Below are 24427 nucleotides of genomic sequence, written 5' to 3'. Positions count from 1 at the left end.
CAAACAACATTTTCCAAAGACCAAAAAAGTGAAAAGGTATATTTAAACAAAACGCATTTGACTAACAGGTCGAACAACTGATGTTCTTTAACCCTGCTAACTGTCATTGGCGATTGCTAAATAAAATTGATCACAAGATGTAACAAAATGGATCTTAATATAAATTTAATACTAAACAGAAAAAAACAATAACTTGTGGCCACGATGTTATGCCACAAACATACGGTGTCAATAATTTTTTAAGTACACCAGATCCGGATTTCGACAATAAATGTCTTTCAGTGATGTAAGGGATCGACACGGTATTTGGACGGCCATATAAAAAGTACCCTCATTTTTAGATAGACTCTTGAATTTTAAGAGTCAATATAGGATGAACGGGTCAAATAAACCGGAGGGAAAATATGATACAAGCCCAAACGAAAAAATATAAACCAGTCTAAATTGAAAACTACGTTCAAACATATGATTGCGTTGGATAAAAAACTCAATTTCATACGTGAGCATGTAAAAAAAAATCGTTGTAGAAGGGTCTAAAAACAGCACAAACAACATTTTCCAAATGACCAAAAAAGTGAAAAAGTATATATTTAAACAAAACGCATTTGACTAAAAGGTCGAACAACTGATGTTCTTTAACCCTGCTGAATATATTAAGAAGTATTGAATTAAAACGTTAGAGACATATTTAATTCTGTTAGTATAAAGTTCAACATAAAATTGAGAAAGTAAATGGTGAATATGTCAACGCGACAACCACCCGACCATAGAGAAGACAACAGCCGAAGGCAACCAATGGGTCTTCAATGTAGCGAGAATTCCCGCACCCGTAGGTGTCCTTCAGCTGGCCCCTAAAAATATGCATAATAGTACAGTGATAATGGACGTCATACTAAACTCCGAATTATACACAAGAAACTAAAATTTAAAATCATACAAGACTTACAAAGGCCAGAGGCTCCTGACTTGGGACAGGGGCAAAATTGCGGCCGGGTTAAATATTTTTATGAGATCTCAACCCTCCCCCTATACCTCTAGCCAATGTAGAAAAGTAAAAGCATAACAATACGCACATTAAAATTCAGTTCAAGATTTCTGTTTTCAGAGAAATGACATCGCTTTCTTATCATTTAAAAGTGGATCCGAGTTAGGACACCGATCAATGAAAAACTGTATTGTCACTAGTCCAAATAATTGTGCCGTTTAAGTACGGCTTTTTGATAAAAAAAAAATTTGGACGCCTTCCTTCGTAGGAAGGCGTAACAGAAAAATAAAAAATAGCCTTTCTAGAGGGCATAATTATTTGGACTATATTGTCACTTGAACAAACCAGGTCTGGAGTTGAGTACCAGAAAACGTATGTTTATTATGTCATACATTTGTCTGCGCACTTCCATTTTGTTGTTCATTATATTATAATAATTAAGCAGTCTGTGTTTTTATCGTAGTCAATATCATTTACATTGAAAACTGTCTTTTACCAATGAAATATAGTACCAGCATGTACAATGAAATATATAGTACCAGCATTACCAATGAAATATAGTACCAGCAATTTCCATCACTTCATGTCGTTCATTACTAAAACTTTTAGCGTCACTATTATTTTTAATATTGTAATACTTTCTCCAATTGATAAGCACCATGTTACATTTTGTTAACCTTTCACGAACATTCTCCCCCATTCGGCAGTTTCCCATATTTGTCACACCATGTTCTAATGTTAACAAATACAACATCAAGCGATAATCCATCTCCGGAATTTTTGTCGTTGGACAACTGAGAATGCTCTACATAGCCACCTATTTCTTTGAAATAATTCCGGAGTCCCACAAGATTTGTCATTGAATCTTTATAAACTATTTCCTTGCCGTCCCAAACTCTATATTCGATGGTCCATATATCTACAGTAATATCGCCTGTTTTTAATGATTCCTTAATTGTCTCCAAAACTATAAGTTCTGCTCCTTCTACATCAAGCGAGAAATAGTTTATGTGATTAGTATCAAGCTTATCTAACACATTTTGAAGCTTATAACATGGTACAGTAACCGTCCACCATTTACTCAGTTGAGTTAATTGGTTTTTATTTAAATGATCAGCAATGCCACCAAGAGCAGAACCTTGTATAAATGTGGCACTCTGTTGTTCTGAGATACAACCACAAAGTCGCCAAACTTGTCGATGTAACTTGTCTATTTTATCACAAAGATCTGGATCAGCTTCAATCAATAACCCGGTCCATCCATGTTTCCGTTCTAGCCATAACGTATTAGACCAACGCTGTCCATCGAACGCACCCATTTCAATGAAAAAACCGTGTTCCATTGGAAATATTTCGTAAACAGTTTTGTCCTGTCGAGCTTGTGAGTAGGATATGTCGTTTTCATTTCCTGGATTTTTTAAACTTTGTTCTAATGTATAGAGTTTTCGCCTGTTAGTCTGGCTGTTATAATATATCACAACGATTAGGATACATACAGTGGTTCCCATTATAATCGAAACTTTTGATAGAACAAATCTAGCCATCCGTGTATTCATGGTTACTGCGAAAAGAAAAAAAAATCATATACATTATGTTATAAATTAGCATGAGGAAAACTTTCCAGTGTAAAAAAAAAATAATTTTAAGGCAAATATCCTAAATATCTAACAAACATGTTTGAATCAGGAAATTTTTATTTCCGTACCTGCAACATGGATTTTATAGCTGAATGATTCAGTTTGTTTTAAGGTCAAGGAACAGTAAATGGGCTATGTCGCAGATTTTGCTAAAAATTTGCATACCACCTTGGCTCGTTGAACTACAACTGAAAATCGAAACTTGAAATAATAAATTTATCTCTTTTATTATCTGAAAAATTGCAGATTGATTTCTTTTAATATGGGTGAATATTTGTATAGAAAGCACATACAATCGGCGAAAAACCTTCTAAAATTTGTCTTAAAATCGCCAAATCTCTAATTCTACTACAAAGATTTTTCTGAAAAAACTATATATTGTTGGCACATAAATTTCTGTTTTAATGATATAAAATAATCATAGGGTCACCGACTCCGTTTTTAGTCTAATAATCAATTTCTTACCTTGTTGGTAGTGAAGAACGTCAAAAATCAACGTTTTACGGCCTGCAACGCGATAACGTTACGATTATTTCGACATTTTGTTGGATTTTTTCACAAAGAACGCAACTTAGAATGATGTATACCGTAAAACGAAGTCGGTGACCCTATCTTTATTTTGCATCATTAAAACGGAAATTTGTGTAACAAAAACATATAGATCTAGTTTTATAAGAAAAATCTATGGAGTAGAATAAGAGATTTGGCGATTTTAAGACAAATTTTATAAGGGGTTTTGCCGATTTTATGTGCTTTCTATACAAATGTTCGCCCATTTTGTAAGAATTCAATCGTAAATATTTCAAATGATAATTGAGATAAATGCATTATTATTTCGATTTTCAGTTAAAGTTCATCGAGCCAGAGTCGTATGCCAAATTTTACTGAAATCTGTGACATAGCCCATTTACTGTAACTTGACCTTAAATGTAACAAGGACGTATAACAAGGACGTTTCATACGTCCTTGTATGTAATGATAAAAAAAAAATCGAGATAAACATTGATGAGATATCTTGATCTTCCGTACGTTACTTTTCCGTACACCTCACGTCATGTACTTGTCATACTCTGATGATTATGGCCAAATTAAAAACAAAATGTCCAGATTAAAAAGATCCTTTTTCAATATTTAAGCAGGTACAATAGAGGTAAGCGCCAGTTCATATACAATATGTCCTTCGTCGCCTGGGTTCATGATGTGTTTTAAAATGTTCCAAGTCCATTCACTGATTCGTTTTTAATTTTAAGCGGTTTTTTTTCTATTTATTTTATGATTGATGTTTTGACTGTTGCATTTTACTCTTTTACGTGATAATCTTTTGTTATCTTATAAAAGCTTCAACAAAATATTTTTTATATTGAATGTATAGTCATAGATAAAAAAAAAAGTAATGAACATTTAGATTGTTGAAAATAATTTTAAACGGAAAACACCGCTAGTTAATTATGTCTTATTAGAGAATCCATAAAGGAAATGGCTCTACACTTTAATAACTTTACTTAAAAAAAGTTGACATAAATTTGTTAACAGTTGTTGAAATGACACGGGTTATGTTCTTCTCATATATTTTATGATTGTATAATGATAATACTAAACCTCTAACGGGAAGGATTGTGCCTGATATTTATATAATAAAGACATAATCTTTCAATCAGTTAAATTGAGGTCTAGAGCTGGCATGTCAGTAACTGCTAGTAGTCTGTTGTTATTTATGTATTCTTGTCATTTTGTTTACTTTCTTTTGTTACCTCTCCTGACATCGGACTCGAACTTCTCTTGAACGGAATTTTACTGTGCGTATTGTTACAACTACGTTTACTTTTGTACATTGGCTAGTAGAGGTATATATAGTTGGAGGGTTGAGATCTCAAAATAACATGTTTAATCCGACCGCATTTTTGCGCCTGTCCTAAGTCAGGAGCCTCTGGTCTTTGTTAGTCTTGTATGATTTTTTATTTTAGTTTCTTGTTGTAAAATTCGGAATTTAGTATGACGTCAATTTTCACTAAACTAGTATATATATTTGTTTATTAAAGGGCCAGCTGAAAAACGCCTCCAGGTGTGTGAGTTTCTCGCTGTATTGAAGACCTATTAGTGACCTGCTGCTGTTGTCTGTTCTATGGTGGGGTTGTTGTCTCTTTGACACATTCCCCATTTCCATTCTCAGTTTTACATATTGTCGCTGGGCTTCTAAAATGTCGTATTTGACTTTTTTGGCTAAAAATACTTTTTGACACCAATGGTCTTGGCGGGAGGAAATCTTTGGTATTACAAAATAGCATACAGTAAGACCACTCAAAATGTGTGAAATAAGTCATATTACAAAATTGCCAATGTCAGTTGTTTGTAAAGTTTGCTTCCAAAATGTTGTATAAAAACTTGAAAATCGTTGTAGAATGGCTTTGTACGTTTCTTTATTTCTGTGAAAATAATTTAAGTTCTTGGATAATCCAAAAATGTCAAAGTTTTTATTTCGCTGCTATTTACCAAAATGTTAAAATTCATTTCTCATTTAGGCAGCAACCATTTGATTTTCTGGGGGGGGGGGGGGGGGGGGAACTATGTTTTTTTTTGGAAAAAAAAAATTTGTTTCCAGGTTTTGGTGAAAAAAATAATTTGTTTTCGACCCTGAGAAAAAAAAATTTGTTTGTTTCACCCTCAGCTGCCACTATATGTAATGCAAATATTGAAAGAAAAAAAATGTTTTCGGTTTGTTGCTAAAAAAATAGATTGTTCTTCGCCGAAGGCGAAAAAAAAACGTTTGCACAGAAAAAAAAACATAGCCCCCCCCCCCAGAAAATCAAATGGTTACTGCCTTAGTCTTTCCACGTGGCGATGCCATATGGTTAAAAATTGACGATCGATAAAACGAATTCTTTCTAAGATTACTTCAACATTAGGGGACGACCATTTGATATTCTGGGAGGGGGGAGGGGGCAGGAGGATTTGTTTTTGATCGGTTATTTATTTTTGTAAACTGAGAGGACAGATTATTCATTTTCTGCACTATTGAAGCAAGATTTTTCATTTTCATTAAAGCAAGGGACTGATTATTCATTTTTTACCACTATATTTATGATATTCGAAAAACATACAATTTTTTGAATATTTGTTAATTATGAATAATAAGTTTTAGGAAGATGTGGTGTGAGTGCCATTGAGACAACACTCCATCCAAATAACCATTTAAAAAAAGGCAAACCATTAATACATGTATAGTCAAGTCATTGTGTACCATTTACTCAGAATACTAGTAGATCATTATCCCCTTCAGAAATTGTAAGATTCAAGATTTCATTCATAACCTCAGACATATAGTTGTGTACAAGAGGACAATATATACAAATATTTTAAGATAATACATAGCGAGACAGGACAAACGAAACACAAATACATAGTAATAAGTATATTATAAGAGACAATACTAGATTAAGTATTTTTATAATTTTCTGAACGAAAAGAATCATTTATATTCCCAAGCAATATAGTCTACACGTATTGCATACATAATGTATAGTATTAAAGTTAATTTCGTTTGGTTTTACCTAACGTAAGGGTACCCAAATTGCACCTATTTAGAAAAAATAGAAACAAAAATCTTACAAGATTTCCTAGAGACTAAACAATTTGTATTTTAATGATTTGATACTATGCACGTCTTTCAACATAGGTAAACATATTTAGTTATACACAAAACGTTCACAGTATTTATCAACAGATGGACTGTTTACTAAAAAAGCAAAATGTACGAAAACGTCACCTTCCGACGTCATCAAAACGTCATCTTTTTAAAATTAGCAAATACTATAGTGTTATTAACTGGCTGTTTCTGTATTGGCACTGGTATAGATTCAAGATTTGCTGTATTGGCCTCGAGACCCGTAGAGTCGAGGGCCAATACAGCTGACCGAGAATCTATACCAGTGCCAATACAGAAACAGCCAGTTCATAACACTTTTATTAAATGATTATAAGAGAATTGAAAACTGAGAATGGAAATGGGCCAATACAGCTTTTTTTCCCGCTTTTTTCTGTATTGGCCCTGTTTTTTCTGTTTCAAAACTTTAAGACGTTACAAAACATTGCACATCATTTAACCTGTTTTTTTTTATGACTTTAATTTAAAAATAACTATACAAATGTTTTTATGCATAACGATACTTCCAAAGTTAAGTAATGGCGTAAGAAAATTGAAAACCGGAAGTGAACGTCCTGTATTAGCCCTAGGGCTAATACGGGCTAATACGGCTTTTTTTCCCGCTTTTTTCTGTATTGGCCCTGTTTTTTTTCGTATTGGCCCTGTTCGAAGAGCAATATTAAATCTTGATCTATATCGACAGTGGAACGATTTTAGTATTGCACATGCTGATTAATCCGTATTAGGGCTTATTTGCTCATATCATTTAATAAAATATATTAAAAGTATCCATTTCGTAAAATATGAAGAGTAAGCATGGAAAAAGTATCCAATTGTTCAAAATATTTGAAGAAATTAAACAAAAGCTCAGTTATTAGACTTTTGACGATGTGAATTTAAGCATGGATGCAACTTGGGTACTCCTCATTACAGAATCATGGATAGTTTGGAGGTTGATTCAAACCCATTTTTTATGACTCAATATGGATTAAAAATCAAAATTGGTGTACCTATACAATAAAGAAGGATAGGCCTACAAAATAAACATAGTATGGACATTTTTTTCTTGATCATAAAAAAACGTAGGTGAAAAAACTGTCAAAATAGGTGCAATTTGGGTACCGTCACGTTAGCCTCTTTCAAAAGTATTGTCAAACATATTTTGCTGAGCGGAGCGAGGCAAAACATTTTTTGAAGGGTTTTGGAAATGCTGAAGGCCCAATAAGCTATAGACCTGCTGAGTTATTTATTTTCAATACATTGCAAGACAGGGTCAGGTAATTTATTTCAAACTACCACAGAACAAACCATTTATTTTTGTGATTATCAAGGCTGAGTTATTTATTTTCAAAATCCTCCTGCCCCCCCCCCCCCCCCCCCCCCGAATATCAAATGGTCGTCCCCTTAGAAGCATAAGTCAGGTTATAACCATACAAATTCTTACACTAGTTTACTTTACCATTTCAATTTTCAAGTTTACCGCTTACAAAATTTAAACAGCTTGCTTGCTGCGATGAAATTCTAAAAAGGAATAACTGACGTCACAGAATATAACGTCACTCATGTCAGGTAAATCTAAAACATGAAACACAATCCGTGAGTGGCCCCGGCGATAACTGAATTTAATAGATATAGGAAGATGTGGTGTGAGTGCCAATGAGACAACTCTCCATCCAAATAACAATTTAAAAATTAAACCATTATAGGTTAAAGTACGGCCTTCAACACGGAGCCTTGGCTCACACCAAACAACAAGCTATAAAGGGCCCCAAAATTACTAGTGTAAAACTATTCAAACGGGAAAACCAACGGTTAAGTCTATTAACTTAAATTCCATTAAAACTCTGAATTCTTACATTTTCACACTTCCGTTTGGCTGTGTGGGATGTCACAAGTTTGCAGCCACGTCCGGTCAGAAGGGGGACGATAATTCAATGATTCGTGCATGTTGCAACAACACTATCAGGGGCCATACTTGGCCTTTTTGCAAGGTAAATGTCTGTTCCTTTCCAATATACCCTCACGTGAAAAGTATCAAGCATGTATATTTGGTACATGTACGTGTTTATGCAAGAAAAAAAAGTCACAGAAATCACAGTTATCCATGTCAATGTTAAGTTTTTAAAACAATACAACAGACAATCTGACTTCAATTTACTATTTTCTGTTCTTGTAATTCATCTACATATAAAACTGCCTATACCGAATATAATACGGAAAATGTTGAATGAATTACAAATCAACTTACTGAAAACAGTCATTCTTGAGCTTCAGTGCACTTTTATCTGCATTTTCCTAAGTTGCACAAGTCTTTTACATTTGTAGTGCGTAATAATTGTCAAATTTTATAAACAGATGGCTCACGTTTAATAATAAATGTTTTATCGACACGTGCAACAATTACGTAATGAGTTTTATGGTCCGCTAAAGTGAAAATAACAACTAACACAAATTATAATGATGCAGGCTACAGATGTGACGGTTTATGTTTCAAAATCAATCATATAAAAAGATACATGTATTAAATTTGCATACACTACAATAAAAAGTACCAATTATGAATTTAAATATACAAAACTTGCATTGCAGTCTGAACCAATGAGCATATTATGTAATAATGAAAAGACAAATGTCATCAATTATTAAAACTGAATTTTTTGAAAAGTCAATCAATTAAGAGTTACCTCCCCTTGTTTATAAAGTTAATAATAGTGTAACATCTTAACTTTTGGGAGCAGATACCACCATGACGTATGAAGCTCTTATGGAGCTGAAAACTCTGCCCTAAGTATAAAACCTGCATCATCTTTCATCCTACATATGCAAATGATAAAACTTACGACTCTATATACAGACATTGAATCCCACGAATGCCCTTATCCTAAAAGACACAATTTACAGACATTGTGTTCAACAATGTATCTACTTGATACAAATCAAAATAAACTAAAAGACACAATTTACAGACACTGTGTCCTATCAATGTATCTGCTTGATACAAACTAAATTATACTAAAAAGACACAATTTACAGACATTGTGTCCTATCAATGTAATGTATCTACTTGATACAAACTAAATTTTACTAAAACGACACAATTTGCAGATACTGTGTCCTATCATTTAAATATTACTTCCATGGTCTATCAAGGATTTGTATATAGTCTGACTATACATACTTTACATATATTCTTACTATATATATATATATTATACATGTGAAACTTCGAAATGTTGTTTTGTATATTATCATATGATTTGTAATGGAGAACACTAATGCAAGATTAGTTATCTAATAACATGAATAATGAATCTGACATCTGAAATCTATTATATAATGAATCTGACATCTGAAATCTATTATATAATAATGTCTTTTTTTCACGTGTAACATGTACGATTTAATTGTTCTTCTATCATACATTATTTCATTGTGAGAAAAAAAATCAGAATGCATTAATAAAAGCTTGTATATAAATTGCAATGAGATTATTTAGGGAATGACTATTATATTTTTTCTGTTTATGAAGAAAAAACATAACATAAAAAATGTGGTGCACACTGAAAAACCCGCGTAATGATGGGGCCTTTGTTAACTCATTCAGGTGCATAAATTAAGTAGATGAGGCAAATTTACCTCACTTCTATGAAAGGTTCACAAAATTCTTGAGAGCATTTCGGGAGCAGTTACACAAAAACGGGACAGAATGACAAACAAACGATAGAACAAACGAATGACACCCCCCCCCCCCCCCCCCCCATCAAGATATCGTCAGAAGATAACCTTAAATTTGCTTATTGTAGAACTTGTCTTGCTGCTTATTTAAGTTTCCATCTATCTATTATACTTTTTAAAGATCTGTATATATATTTGATTCCATATGATGTTTCTATCTATCTTAGTATTATAGTTTTATCTTGATCTATATTGGATTCCAAATGTTAGACAATCATGAAAAAAATGGTAAAATTTGTCATTCGAGGGACTTCTTATAGCAGTTATTGTCGGATAGGCAGGTTCTTCCCCAAAATAAGGTTTCAATCTTTCTTCCCCATGCTTGAAATTTGAATTCTTTTGTATGCTCAGTGTTTGTATTGAGAAGTTTATACAAATAGTTGTGTGGAAGGTTAATGTCCGACTCAAGGCAGGTTCGTTTTCTTATTGGTTTAAACATACATTACGCAACATAATATTGCGTTAAGTTATAATCAGAAGTTTGCGATAAACAAATATAAATGTGTACACCAAGTATAAATTTGTTTATCTTATACAACGCCCATGCACCGATTGCAGTCTTTTGACCTTGGAAAGGAACATAAAGAATGCAAGGGTTATAAATGTTTGTGAGGGCAAAATCCTTCACATACCGTGGGACAGTGGTGTAACAACACAACATATAAGGAACAAACTAAATAAATCGTTGATAACCGCTCAACCTTAAAGATCTGAACGAAGCACTAATAACAAATAATATAAAAATAACAGGCACATAGGACAGATATAATATAGAACTGTTTCTGAAAGCTAGTTTTAATATTAAAAAAAAAAGGATATGTGGCATGATTGCCAACGAGACAACTATCCACCAAAGAATAAAAGAAGTGAATGTAAGCCAGTGCAAACTAATAAATAAATCATGTTCTTCGACACTAAAGAATCAATCGGTACACATCCAACAGATTTAGCATACAGATGTTATAACAGTTTGAGGAACGTATGACCTTGAACAACGCCAAAATGTAAGTTAACATTATCAGGATGTATGTTCATGAGTTATGATAACTGTGCAAAAATGAAGGAAATCATGTCTAGTAGTATGGTATAAGGCATAGGCACTGTCCATTCTTAGAACACTTTAACCATGTTAACCAGGATAAGATCTGAAATCATTTTTTGCAATACGCGTACGCCAAAAGCCAGTTGAAGTAATACGGGGCTCTGTTGAAAAATGAATTTTGCATTAAACTTTTCAATGCGACATATCTTAACCACTGAACACATTTCATACTAAGCTATTTTATGAATTTAATTTCTGTTTGAAAAATAATTATAATCTATAAAAATTTCATAATATCATTTTCAAAACTTGTTCCTCATTCAGCCAATCACTGATAACCTTTGTTTTTGCGATACTTGACATAAACAGGAAATTTTCTAAGTGGCTGGTTTTTTTCTAACTTCTCCAGATTGGACTTGATAGCGATAAGGTGTATATGGATCAGAAGGTGAAGTACTTCAAGCCGATTTTGTTATTTTTAGCCTACCTGAAGTGAACTTTTCTCATCACTTGGCGTCCGTTGTCGTTAACTTTTACAAAAATCTTCTCCTCTGAAACAACTTGGCCAAATTAAACCAAACTTGGCCACAATCATCATTGTGGTATCTAATTTAAAAAAAATGTGTTCGTTGACCCGGCAAACCAAATTAAACCAAACTTGGCCACAATCATCATTGGGGTATCTAGTTTAAAAAATATGTTCGGTAACTCGGCCAACCAACCAAGATGGCTGTCATGGCTAAAAATAGAACATCTATTAAGGGGTAAAATGCAGTTTTTGGCTTATAACTCAAAAACCGAAGCATTTAGAGCAAATCTGACATGGGGATAACTTTATTTATTAGGTCAACATCTATCTGCCCTGATATTTTAAGATGAATCCAACATTCCGTTGTTAGGTTGCTGCCCCTGAATTGGTAATTTTTAGGAAATTTTGCTGTTTTTGGTTTATATTATCTTGAATATTATTATAGATAGAGATAAACTGTAAACAGCAATAATGTTCAGCAAAGTAAGATTTACAAATAGGTCAACCTTGACCGAATGGTCAGTTGACCCTTTAGGAGTTATTGCCCTTTATAATCAATGTTTAACCATTTTTTAGTAAATCTTAGTAATCTTTAAGGAAAATCTTCTCCTCTGAAACTACTGGGCCAAATTAAACCAAACTTCATTGGGGTATCTAGTTTGAAAAATGTGCCCGGTAACTCGGCTAAGCAACCAAGATGGCCGCCATGTCTAAAACTAGTACGTAGGGTAAAATGCAGTTTTTGGCTCATATATCCGAAACAAAAGCATTCAGAGCAAATCTGTTGTGGATACAATTGCTCATTAGGTCAACATCTATCTGCCCTGAAATTTTCAGACTAATCGAACAACTTGTTGTTGGATTGCTGCCCCTGAATTGGTAATTTAAAAAAAAATGCACCTTTTGGTTATTATCTTGAATATTATTATAGATAAAGATAAACTGTAAACAGCAATAATTTCATGAATGTACAGAAAAGTTAGAGCTACAAATAATTCAACATGACCAAAGTGGTTAATTGACCCCTTAAGGAGTGATTGGCCTTTATAGTCAACTTTTAACAATTTTCATAAATTTTGTAATTTTTGGTAAATTTTTTTGAAAATTTTTGTTACTGTCACTTCTTGGCCAAGTTCATTATAGATAGAGATAATTGTAAGCAGCAAGATTGTTCAGTAAAGTCAGATTTACAAGCACATCACCAACACCAAAACACAATTTTGTCATGAATCTATCTGTGTCCTTTGTATATTATGCACATATAGACTAAGGTGAGCGACACAGGCTCTTTAGAGGCTCTAGTTTTATATTATATCAACTTACGTGTCAATGTTAAAACAAATTTTTACAGTTTAACTATATTCAGTTTTTTTTTGGTTTAAAAAATGAAAATAAGGAGATGTGTTATGATTGCCAATGCGATAACTATCAGAGTCCATATAAAAAGACAAAGGCATGAACTAAAACGATAATTGCATATATAAATAGCTAAAAAATGTAGTATTTACCTCTTTTGTAATGAATACGAAATTTGTCCAAAAATGTTTTAGTTAAGGAATGTTTGCCTTCGTTAAACATTCCATATAAAATATTGCTTTCGTTAAACAATCCAGTGGCTTTTTATAAAAATAATGGAACTACGAAATTTCTTATTCCTAGTGTAGCACACAAGAAGCCATTGCACACACTAATCATCCTGTCGATTACAGATAAAATGAGTAAATCTTGTACCGTACCATTCATGAAATAAGATGAAACACAAAGATCGATATAGGGTACCGGCTTGTCGTGTCACATATAAACCATGTATCAAACACATACATCAGTTAAAAATAAAATTTAACGCAAGGATACATAACACATCTCCTTATTTATAAGTTAGTAACGGAGTTCAAAGAAAATTTGTCCATCAAAACATGTAGTTTGTAGCAAATTACTTTTATAACGCTTGTCGATGCATTATTTACGATAGTCTTTGTATGTTAGCCAAAATATAGTGCATATCATTAAATTTCAAAATTCACAAATAACACGATTCGGATCTCTCTAATCTTTATGTCGAGACTTGATTGCTTAAATAACTCCTTTTCTGATTGATGGGTTTATCATAGTACGAACATTTTATCGATGAACATCAATACGTAGAAAGGATTAAATGATTGACATACCAAATCTGTGTGGAGTTAACTTATATATCTGTTATCCTTAAAGCAAACGACACAGTACTATTGACAGTTGGAACATATCACACATTCTCGTCCAATGGAAAATCAGTATTTTACCTTGAAGTTCTATCTTTTTCAGATCTTTTCATAGTACATGGCTTTCTATGAACCTTTTTTTTTACACATTCTCGTCCAATGGAAAATCAGTATTTTACCTTGAAGTTCTATCTTTTTCAGATCTTTTCATAGTACATGGCTTTCTATTAACCTTTTTTTTTTAATCGAATCTTTCATTTGTGCCACAAGGGTATATTTCATTTGCGCCATTTTATAGATAATACAGGTAATTTATAATGAAAAATTTACCAAACAACGCTACTCTAGCTACTAGCAATATGATGCCTGATTGTTATCTTACACTTTATTTTATACATCTTAGTCCTGAGTGTATTTTTACTTTTTTTACTTTGACCTGCCATGGGGGAAATATTTCCAAATAATTAATATAAAATAACACAGAAGGTTACTCTCTAGCTCATCTAGCCGTTTAAAAGCATCATGTCAGGCATTGGCATTACTAAATGAGTGTCTTCTAAACTGAGTAAATTAATTCCTAAAACAATTAAATGTCTTCTAATGTGAGGAACAATTTCGACATTAAAATGAAATCTTTTACATGTTTTACATATGATCATGATGATCCTCTACAAAGTAATATAAATAGAACCATACAAATTGTAAGCAAATACAAAAAAAAAAATGAACCTCTTATGTGTTCCTCTCCTAGCTTCAAAATGTATCAAAAATCAAAGATATGGAACATATTCTATCATTATCATTTGGCAATTAATGCAATTAGTGTCTCTTCCATGCCAGTTTTGAACATAAAAAACTAAATATTAAATAAACAACTCTCCTAATGCTCAGGTTGGTTGTCATATTGTGCAACACAGTTAATAATATGGGAAAATATATAACTTCAGAACGGTCAGAAGGGGGACGTTAAATCCGATGCCTCGTTTAAAGAGAGTGTTGCAAGGCAAAATGTCTGTCCCTATCCAATATACCCTCATTTTCCAGTGGCAGTCCAAATTTCCTCGACCATCATCCCATACCAAGGGGTACAATCAAAATCACGTGATGGATATACACACACCGGAAGTTACAGTCGAACTCGCCGCTTGAAAGGTTAGTAGTTGCATTTTCTTGTTTATATCAATTAAATTTTGATTAATGAGTTGGCACAACGAATGTCGGATAGTATGTAGTTTTTAAAATACACAATTGTTTTTGCTAGAAAGCGTGCAGTTATTGCAAACACTTCGACACAGTTCCATATTTTCGACGGATAACTGTGTCGAAGTGTTAGCATTAACTGCACGCTTTCCAGCAAGGATAATTGTGTATTTCATAACTAGATAGTATCCGACATTCGGTGCACTACCTTATTTATTAAATTTTATTGATATAAACAAGTAAATACGACTACTTACCTTTCAAGCGGTTTGCTCGACTGTTACTTCCGGTGTGTGTATATCCATCACGTGATTTTGATTGTACCCCTTGCATACGGCCTTTATTGTATCAACCTACCTTTTGTATTTATTGTGTCACCACATCTTGCTTTATCTATTTTAAATATTCATTGTTAAACATAAAGCAAAAGTTTATTATAAAGTTATTGTCAAAGTTGAAGTCATCTAAAAAAATTATTTGCATTTGTTGTATAGGAAAAACGAATGTTTTAATAAAGAATTAATTTACGGCTTGCAGATTAAGAACCTTCTAATTCGGAAGATTGAAGGTACCTGGGCTGAAAAGTAACACGTTCCATTTAGACTACAAACAGAATAAATTCACTAACTTGTCCATTTTCACCAGGAAGATAAAACCTGAAATGCTGTGTTTAAGAAGCCACAAACTCAACACTTAAAAAAAAGATCTCAATGACACCGTTTTTGGAAATATTTAAATTTTAAAAATTCAAAAAAATATCTGTAATTACACAAAGCTTTATAATCGAACCAAATTAAGTTCAAGTTCCAGTTAAATTTTCAGTTAAAGTTAAAGTTTTATTTTGATTTCGAATATTTATTAGATAGTGAGAGTTCTAGTTAAAGCTCGAGTTAGAAACTTCTGAGTTATACTGTTAGATAGATTAAAAAGTCTGGTAAGAGTTTAGATTTTATGATCCGATGAAGTTAAGAGTAAGACTGCGGTTTCTTTTTTCTGTTGGTGCACCTCTTTTTTTTTAATGTATATTCTTTTATCCCTTTTAATTTTCTAGTGGTAAATGCACCTATTTTCGCCAAATTAAATAACTGATTAATGATAATTAATTTGAAAACAACTGATTGAGTTTGTGTGCCAATTTAAGCACTTTCTGCTATATCATGTTGGCTAAAAAAATTAAAGAACCAAATAATCAAGGGTTAATCAGCTACCTTTGTATTAAAAAAAACTGGTTGTCTTTTTCAGTCATGGTCGTCATCGGGACCCGATAACCTCCCTATATCACTGTCGACAGTGATTCACATTGAGTGATCTGAACTCGAACCTACATTTGAACTATTATTACTAGGGTTTTTTACAAGATGGGTCACACGAAGGTCACTTTGCATACGGAAAATATGTCGGGGAATAAAGTAAATTTCTTCTTAATATTAGACATTTGCGGAAACTAGGGTTATACCCAGGATTACACTTTAGACTTACGTTTACGGGTGACAAAAACAAGGGGTCATCTCAATATACAAAACAAAATTAAACAAGCTACATAAACAAAATAGCAAAAAAAAAACATTTATTTCTGGTGTCTGCCCAAGTTTAAAAAAAAAATGAAAACAACACGTTAAAATTGTATGTGTCCAAAGCGATTTTCTAGATAATGACCATCCTAACCGCTAGATGATACTCTACAAACTTTTATTTGCCTTTGAAACTTTCAGGGAAATGCGATGAGCAAGTGACATAACATGACGGTTACACTCGCATATGGAACGCCATAGCTGTCTTATGTGTCTTTTTTATTGCTTTTCTATTATAAGATGGTGCTTTTCTATTATAAGATGGTGCTTTTCTATTATAAGATGGTGCTTTTTTATTATAAGATGGTGGTTTTCTATATTATAAGATGGTGCTTTTCTATTATAAGATGGTGGTTTTCTATTATACGAAGGTGCTTTTCTATTATAAGATGGTGGTTTTCTATTATTATTTGTATACAAGACCTTAAAATTAATGTTTTAAGATACAATGACTGTTGAAAAAAAAAAAGTTTTTGAAGAAGAAGACAAACAACAATCCATTAAAAAAATTAAAAAAAAAGTGTATCTAATGTTTAAATAACCGATTAAGTTTTGTCATTATAAAAAAATATATATATATTGTTTTAGAAAATCTGAAATCTATAACATTGTGTACGTTTCAAAATGAAGGAAATTATATATTGGCATAACATCGTGGCCACAAGTATTTTTTTTCTGTTTAGTATTAAATTTATATTAAGATCCATTTTGTTACATCTTGCGGTCAATTTTATTTGGCAATCGCCAATGGCAGTCAGCAGGGTTAAAGAACATCAGTTGTTCGACCTGTTAGTCAAATGCGTTATGTTTAAATATACTTTTTTTTTTGTCTTTTGGGAAATGTTGTTTGTGCTGTTTTTAGACCCTTCTACAACGAAATTGTTTTACATGCACACGTATAAAAATTACGGTTTTTATCCAACGCAATCATAGGTTTGAACGTAGTTAGAATTTAGACTCGTTTATATATGAAGGACTCAAATCTAGGGTGGGTTCCTAATCTATGGCAGATTCCTAATCTATGGTTAATGTGACGTCATGTCATCCAAAATCTATGGCAAGTTTTGTAATTTCCTAATCTATGGCGGATTTATGTTGTTTCCGAATCTATAAGGGCAATTTTTTTTGCAAAAATGCAGGACACTTTCGACCAATAACTTACTATAAAATGAACTAATATTAGATATTTCGGATAACAGATATCCTTCTTCAATAATAGCACCATGTCAAATGAATCATGTCAGTATATTCCAAATGAGACACTATCGAAATCTTGAAAGTATATACGGTCATATACAATTTAAGAGGAAACCACAGACACTGGTACAATTTTTATTAAATTTCCAAACACGGCGCAAAGATTACAAAGATATGTCAAATAAAAATAGTTATTTGCGATGTGAACTGACACAACTCTAAATTGCCAAAGGTTGTGACAGTTTAGATGTTATAACTGCATGGAGGGCAGTCCTCAAACAAAAAAATCAAAAATGCCCTTACCGATCCAAGTTGGTATAATATCTCAAATTTGACAACGGTAGGGCAATTGCAACAGAAACTACGTATTCAAGCCTCCCAAACTAATAGCAGTTTAATAATGGTTAGAAAAATAATTTATATCTAATAAGATAAAATAATTGAACGTGGCTACGTACTTATACATCCATTTCAAATGGATGGAGCCCTGTAATTTAAACTGTTTTTTTTTTAAATCTTCAAACTGTGAAGTCAGTACGGAAGCCAGAGTTACTGGAACTTAATTTAAATCTGTTTTTTTTTAAATCTTCAAACTGTGAAGTCAGTACGGAAGCCGGAGTTACTGGAACAGAAAATGTCTTTTGTAACGGCATTGAAGACACATTTCATGATCTGCTAGAATGTCCATTTTTTAACGTCAGTAGAAAATCATACCTCTGAATAAAAAATATTATTTGATTCGTGTAAATACATTAAAGTTTAGAAAATGGAAGAGCAAATGAAACAAAAAGTCGGGCCAAAGATTATAATATGTCAGTTTATAAAATGAGTAAACAAACATGTTGTTCCTTCGTCTAAAATGTATATTATTTTGAAACTATTGTATCGTATGCAAATTTTGGAAAAAAGATTCAATGACACAATCCTGTACATCATATTTTGCACTCACTGTACATAATTTATGTATCAATCCTTATGGAAATTAAGATATGGTTATGAAAATGAAGATATGGCATTGTAATATAATGATATTTTTTTGTGTATACAAACAGCCATTCAAGCTTATTCTAGATAATTAATTTTCTAAATTTATATGAACAATTATTTCAATATAAATTGAATATTATGAACATGCTAATATATTTGATACAATTAATTTAGTAACACTAAACACATGTTTGTGTCTAAAGATTGATTTTTCTTGCAATAGACACTTTGAACTTCCAACTTAAATTGGCTTTCACCTATGGTGTACTAATCAATAAGACAAAAGTAACAAAATATAACTGCTTCGGAGGAAAAACATAATTTAATATTTTGACCATATAAAAATTGTAACGCGACAATAGGAGTATACAATGGAGGTAATGAGGTCGTCTTCTACCATTTATTGATTGGCATAACAAATCTGTGTGTAAAGCCATGTGTATGGTGTTGTAGGTTGATATCAGACAGTATGTCCAACTTGATATAGTTTTACAAAAAATGTATTCAATTTACCACCACTAACCCCTTAATAACGGCTTCAACATTGTTTCATGACGAGGAAAACATATCAGCTTTAATCATGTAAATAGTGAATAGATATAGGAAGATATGGCGTGAGTGCCAATGAGAACTCTCCATCCAAATAACAATTTAAAAAATCCATTATAGGTTAAAGTACGGTCTTCAACACGGAGCCTTGAGCTTTTTTAATAATTGTTTTCTTATCACGGGTCTTTTTCTTTTTTTTAATTGCATCAAATCCCAAGCATTTTGGCGCCAGTTTTATCGACTCCTTCTACTCTACTAGCACATACGTTTTAGTAGCCCTATGCAGACCTTGAAAACCCCGACTGCAGAGGAGACGACTAGTCTAATTTCGCGCGGATACCAGTCGTTCTCAATTAAACTGCTTGTATTGGTGGGTAGGCAGATTCTTGCAACGGTTGCAAACTGCTTATTATATTGAAAATGTTATGATAGATTTTTTTTTAAAAAGGGGGTAGGCAATCTAAAGTTTTCTATCTTGTGTTTTGTATACCATTGGTTTTTTTTTATATATAAATTCGTTTTTAGCCAAGGTTTTGACGGTTTGTTTTCGACTGATATGTATGAATGTTCCTTCGGTATCCTTTACCTCGCTTGTATTAATACGAGCAAATAATAAACAAAACAATTGAAGAGTAACTCAAGGTAAAGAATACTATTGGTGGCCTTCGGCTGTCGTCTGCTCTTGGTCGGGTTGTTGTCTCTTTGACACATTCCCATTTACCATTCTCAAATTCAATTTTAAAACATAAACAACAACACAAATATATTACCTGAATATGTAACAATATAATTATATTTGTTATTAAAAGTCCTTGCCTTACAAAGAAACCATCATGTTTTGTTTTGATTAATACAAGGGATGTATAACATTTAATTGGACCAACAACATTAAAAAAGCAAAAACTAAAAGGAAGGTTTGGATTTATAAATGGTCTTGGCAAGTTTTATAAGTAGGATTTATGTGAAAATTAAAGGCCTTGGATATGAAAATATAACAAGACAAACGATGTACTGTTTATTGAATTATAAAAAAAAACAGTCAAATATAATAAGATATTTCTACATGTATTAGATACATTACATTGGTCCCTTTTGGATCATTCGACAAACGTTCGGTGCATGGTTTTGCTTTTAAAAGCCAATTTCAAAGATTTTTCAACGTTGTTTTTTTTAACCTAACCTTTAAAGGATTAATTACTATTTATAAAATACAATATTTGTTACTATACCTCCAAATAATCTTGTAACGTGCTCTCTTGTATATGTGTAATGATGTCGATCATACACACATCTGGACAAAAGTTAATATGAACAGAGATAACAATGATAAACATTACATGATAATCATATTTTGATTAGATCAATAACTCATAGTATAAAGATACAATATAATCAGTCTCACAGGTTCAAGATTCACCACAGCTGTTATCAGAGAAATGTCCTTTAAATTAGCTAATTAATAAGACAGGATGGCAGTTTAAATGAGAGGATCTAATGTCCAGATGGATGTCAAATTACGACCACTGAGACCATGGAAGTAATATTAAATATAATTACTTCCATGCTGAGACCGATAATAATACAATATCAATGGATATACACGTTCCAAAATCTCAAACATTTTTATACGTAAAAGCAAGGAATTGTATATATATAAAATACATAAAATGAATATACAATTCCTTGGTAAAAGCAGAGACATATAAATACAGTAACTGGTAAAAGCCACAATTCTGACAGTGATGAAATGGATGATTTTGATGAATTCTGGTCTAAAAATAAAGATTTTAATTTGTATGAAAACCGACAATTTCGCAAATGACTGTATTTACGAAAAAGTATAAATTTTGGTGATGGTTTTGTTATAATTAAATGTGTCTCGTGGTTAAAGCCAACCAGATACATGTACATACATATAGTAAACATGTCTTTGAGCTGACTGACTTTAGTTCTGAGTATTTTGTATTCTTCGGATTTGTTTAAACAAACGACAGATTAAACGGGGCTTTCCACAAATTTCAACTGATCGATAATTAGATTCGAGTGTGCATCCATACAGTTTGTTTAAAAATAGATTCTTTATCTGAATGATTATTGTATGTAGACAATATTTACACAGTGAATGATAATTGATAGCCCGGAGTGATAGTCAAGATTTACATAATATCATTTATTAAAAACAGATACACACAAGTATAAACAAAAGTTCACAAAAGGCTAGGGGGGCAGAAAATTCTTGTTTGAAAATTCATTTTTGATTGCTCTAGTGACTGTCTACCCTTCAGGGCATACGATACAGTTTTGATCCCGTATTTATAAGTTGATGAAAATTTGCAAATAGGCTATTTTATAACCGATTAAATCAAATATGTAATAAAAAATATACCTTCATGTGTTACTTTTTTAGTTAAATGAGGTCGAACTTTTGTATATTTGTTCAAAATTCGGATTTGTGGCCGTATTTTTCTTTTCGAAAGAAAGACATAACTTTTTTTGTTTTAAAAGATAAACATAAATTGTTTTTTGTTAAATAATTTGTAATTCCTGCATTTTATAAGTATTCTAAAAAATTAAGCATTTTTTATTCAGAAATAAATCATACTTATCAAATGGTCGTGAATTGATATAAAAACGTAGTTTTTTGCTGTATATTTATCAAAACTAAAAAAAAAATGCACTATTTACAGTTTTATAAAATTTGGTCCACATAATTTCCGTGCAAAATGAAAAACAAATGTCGTTTTAAAAAATAGGGGTCCATGCACTCGTTTTCAAATGAAATCAGTTTGAATGATAAAAATCTGTCGAAAAATGCATCTTTTCCCGATATGTCACAGTTTGACGTCGCGAAAATAACATTTTACGTTAGCAACGTCATTAACTCACCTGTGACGTCGCGAAAATAACATTTTACATTAGCAACGTCATTACCTCACCTGTCAGTTGGAAAGCAGGTCACGGTTTGACCTCAAGTTTATCAGCAACAATAGAGTCACCTGACCGTGAAAATTAAGTAAAAATACGGACGAGACAAACCTCATTTTTACTCACTAAATACTAATGTCATAATAAAAAAATATTGACCCAATTAATCTTGAATACACATAGTTTTCACTCGTCAAAACTTACACATAGATCAAAACTTTCATACAATCAATATCAAAAATCTTCAAACTTGGAGTTTGGGTGAAAATTGTCAAGTCTCCTGATCGAAAAATCTAAATATTTACAAGGAAACTAAAAATGATGGGCTGAATTTAAATTTAATAAAGCATCTCATTAAGACAAACACTCGATATAAACAGTTGGAAAGCAAGTTCTTCGATACGGCCGTTGTCGTCAAGCTCTATCAGCAACAATAGCAGGGGGAATTAATTAGGTGGCGCTACAGTCGTCCGTAACGTCAAAAGTCCGCCAAATCAATCGGCTAAAAGATTGACGTTAAAAGTATTTTTTGCAACTTGTCATGCTTTTATTATAATTAAATTTTAAAATTTGTAGGTTTTGTGACCATTAAAATTTCTTTACGACATACAAACATTACAAAAATTAGCTTTTTATTGTAATTCCTTTAACCTGTCCGTTCTAAAATTTTGACGTTTGCGTATCCAAATACAAAAAAGAACGGCTTTAATCTTAAATGAAACCGGAGTACCTATTTCAAATTTCTAGGTAATTTTTAAGCCATCATTTTTTGCTTTTATACATCAATTTTGGTGACCACCAGCCATGTCAATTCATATCTTGTTTTAGCTACGTTTCTACTTCAAAACAGTGAAGTTTAGCTTCTTTTCATTGTACCTGTTTCAAGGTGCTCTAAAATACTGATTTTATTAAAGACATGAATGGAAATTTTGATTAAAAGTTGTGGATTTTCACAATTCCATACGATACTTATTTTAAAGTAACTAAAACCCCTATTGATCCCCTACATAAATTGACGGTGACATTGTTTTCTTTTTTCAACATACTTCATGCAACGTTTATAACAAAATATGTGTCAGGGTCATGTGCATAGTAAAAATTTACACATTGGAAAAATGAAACAACAAACAAAGATCTTCTTTATTGCTAAACGTCTTCGAAAATTCTGACAGATCTGACAAATTATTGATAGCCTACTGTACTGTATGGATGGACAAAAGCACAAAAATAGCAATAGAAAATGCATTGCAAAGAAAATTCTGTAGGAAAAAAAACATATGAAAAAAAGAAATGAAGGTCAGTTACTAAATCTTGCTTAGATTATTATCTCTTTACTTAGTAAGCTAAAGTAATAAGAGCAAAAACTAGCTTATCAAGCCAAGTAAGCAAAATAAGAAGTTAATTCATAGAGATATGTTCTTACAAAATGGAATATATGGCAAGTTCTTGTCAAATTTACGCATCATTGATCATTATTGAAGTTTAATGAACAAAATTTGTCCCACCAGTTTCATTTCATTTCCTATTACTAGTATTCAGGTAAAGAATTTATACAATACTTTGTTTATAAAAATGTAATCAAAGCAGCTGATACAGCAACCTGTTCAAGAGAAGAAGCCCCATTTTTTTCAAAAAAAGTTTAATTTCATAATCTATAAAATACCCTGAGAAATAAGACAAAGGGCTACTGTACAAGCTAATCTAGCTAATAGTTTAATTTTACAATAATAATAATGATTCTGAAATTCAAAATTGTGTCACTTTCACTTATAATTTAAAGCATATTTTTTTACAGAATTTCTGTCAATATTTTTGGTATAAAACTTGTAAATCCCTTTTCTGTATTTTACTGTTCAACTAAGAAACATAGGCTCTCTTAATTTGAAGAAATTTGTTGTGACTTTTGGTCACACTTTATAGGATATAAAATATATATTGTCAGTACTATTTATTTAATAATTATATCAATTTTCAGAAAGATTATTCAAATTGTATAAACTATGTTTAATTGCATTAATATTATCAGAAGTGTTTAAAAAAATTCTGCTAGGAATGATTCCACATATAAAAATTACATGTAGTAAATTTCATCCGCCAGATATAATTTCTTTCAATATAGCTAGGTTTTTAGTTTTACATTTAAGTGTCATTATCCACATGTCTGAATTAGTTTGTTTTTACTTATATTTTGTCTTTTAATTTTTTACATTTAGTCCTTCTCTGAAAAAT

The 24427-nt window shown here is 31.9% G+C and overlaps 1 protein-coding gene across 7 annotated transcripts; it reads right to left on the bottom strand.

The window, feature by feature from the left end:
• Positions 1-1329: 1329 nt before the first annotated feature.
• On the bottom strand, positions 1330-20628 carry LOC134707185 (uncharacterized). 7 transcript variants are annotated; one of them, XM_063566749.1, is made up of 2 exons: positions 13077-13564; positions 1330-2546 (listed from the first exon to the last, which is right to left on the bottom strand). In XM_063566749.1, the coding sequence occupies exons 1-2, from the start codon at positions 13144-13146 to the stop codon at positions 1666-1668; spliced, it is 951 nt and encodes a 316-aa protein (XP_063422819.1). In that variant the 5' UTR covers positions 13147-13564; the 3' UTR covers positions 1330-1665. The 7 variants fall into 7 exon arrangements, with proteins under 7 accessions (XP_063422819.1, XP_063422825.1, XP_063422820.1 ...); XM_063566755.1 differs by lacking the exon at positions 13077-13564 and adding an exon at positions 13737-13804 and having other exon boundaries at positions 1331-2546; XM_063566750.1 differs by lacking the exon at positions 13077-13564 and adding an exon at positions 8511-8622 and having other exon boundaries at positions 1331-2546.
• Positions 20629-24427: the final 3799 nt, after the last annotated feature.

This window comes from Mytilus trossulus, chromosome 2 (genome assembly GCF_036588685.1).
Source record: "Mytilus trossulus isolate FHL-02 chromosome 2, PNRI_Mtr1.1.1.hap1, whole genome shotgun sequence".
Classification (NCBI taxonomy): domain Eukaryota; kingdom Metazoa; phylum Mollusca; class Bivalvia; order Mytilida; family Mytilidae; genus Mytilus; species Mytilus trossulus.
Note: the sequence above shows the minus strand (reverse complement) of the source record. Positions and strands in the feature narration are given on the sequence as shown.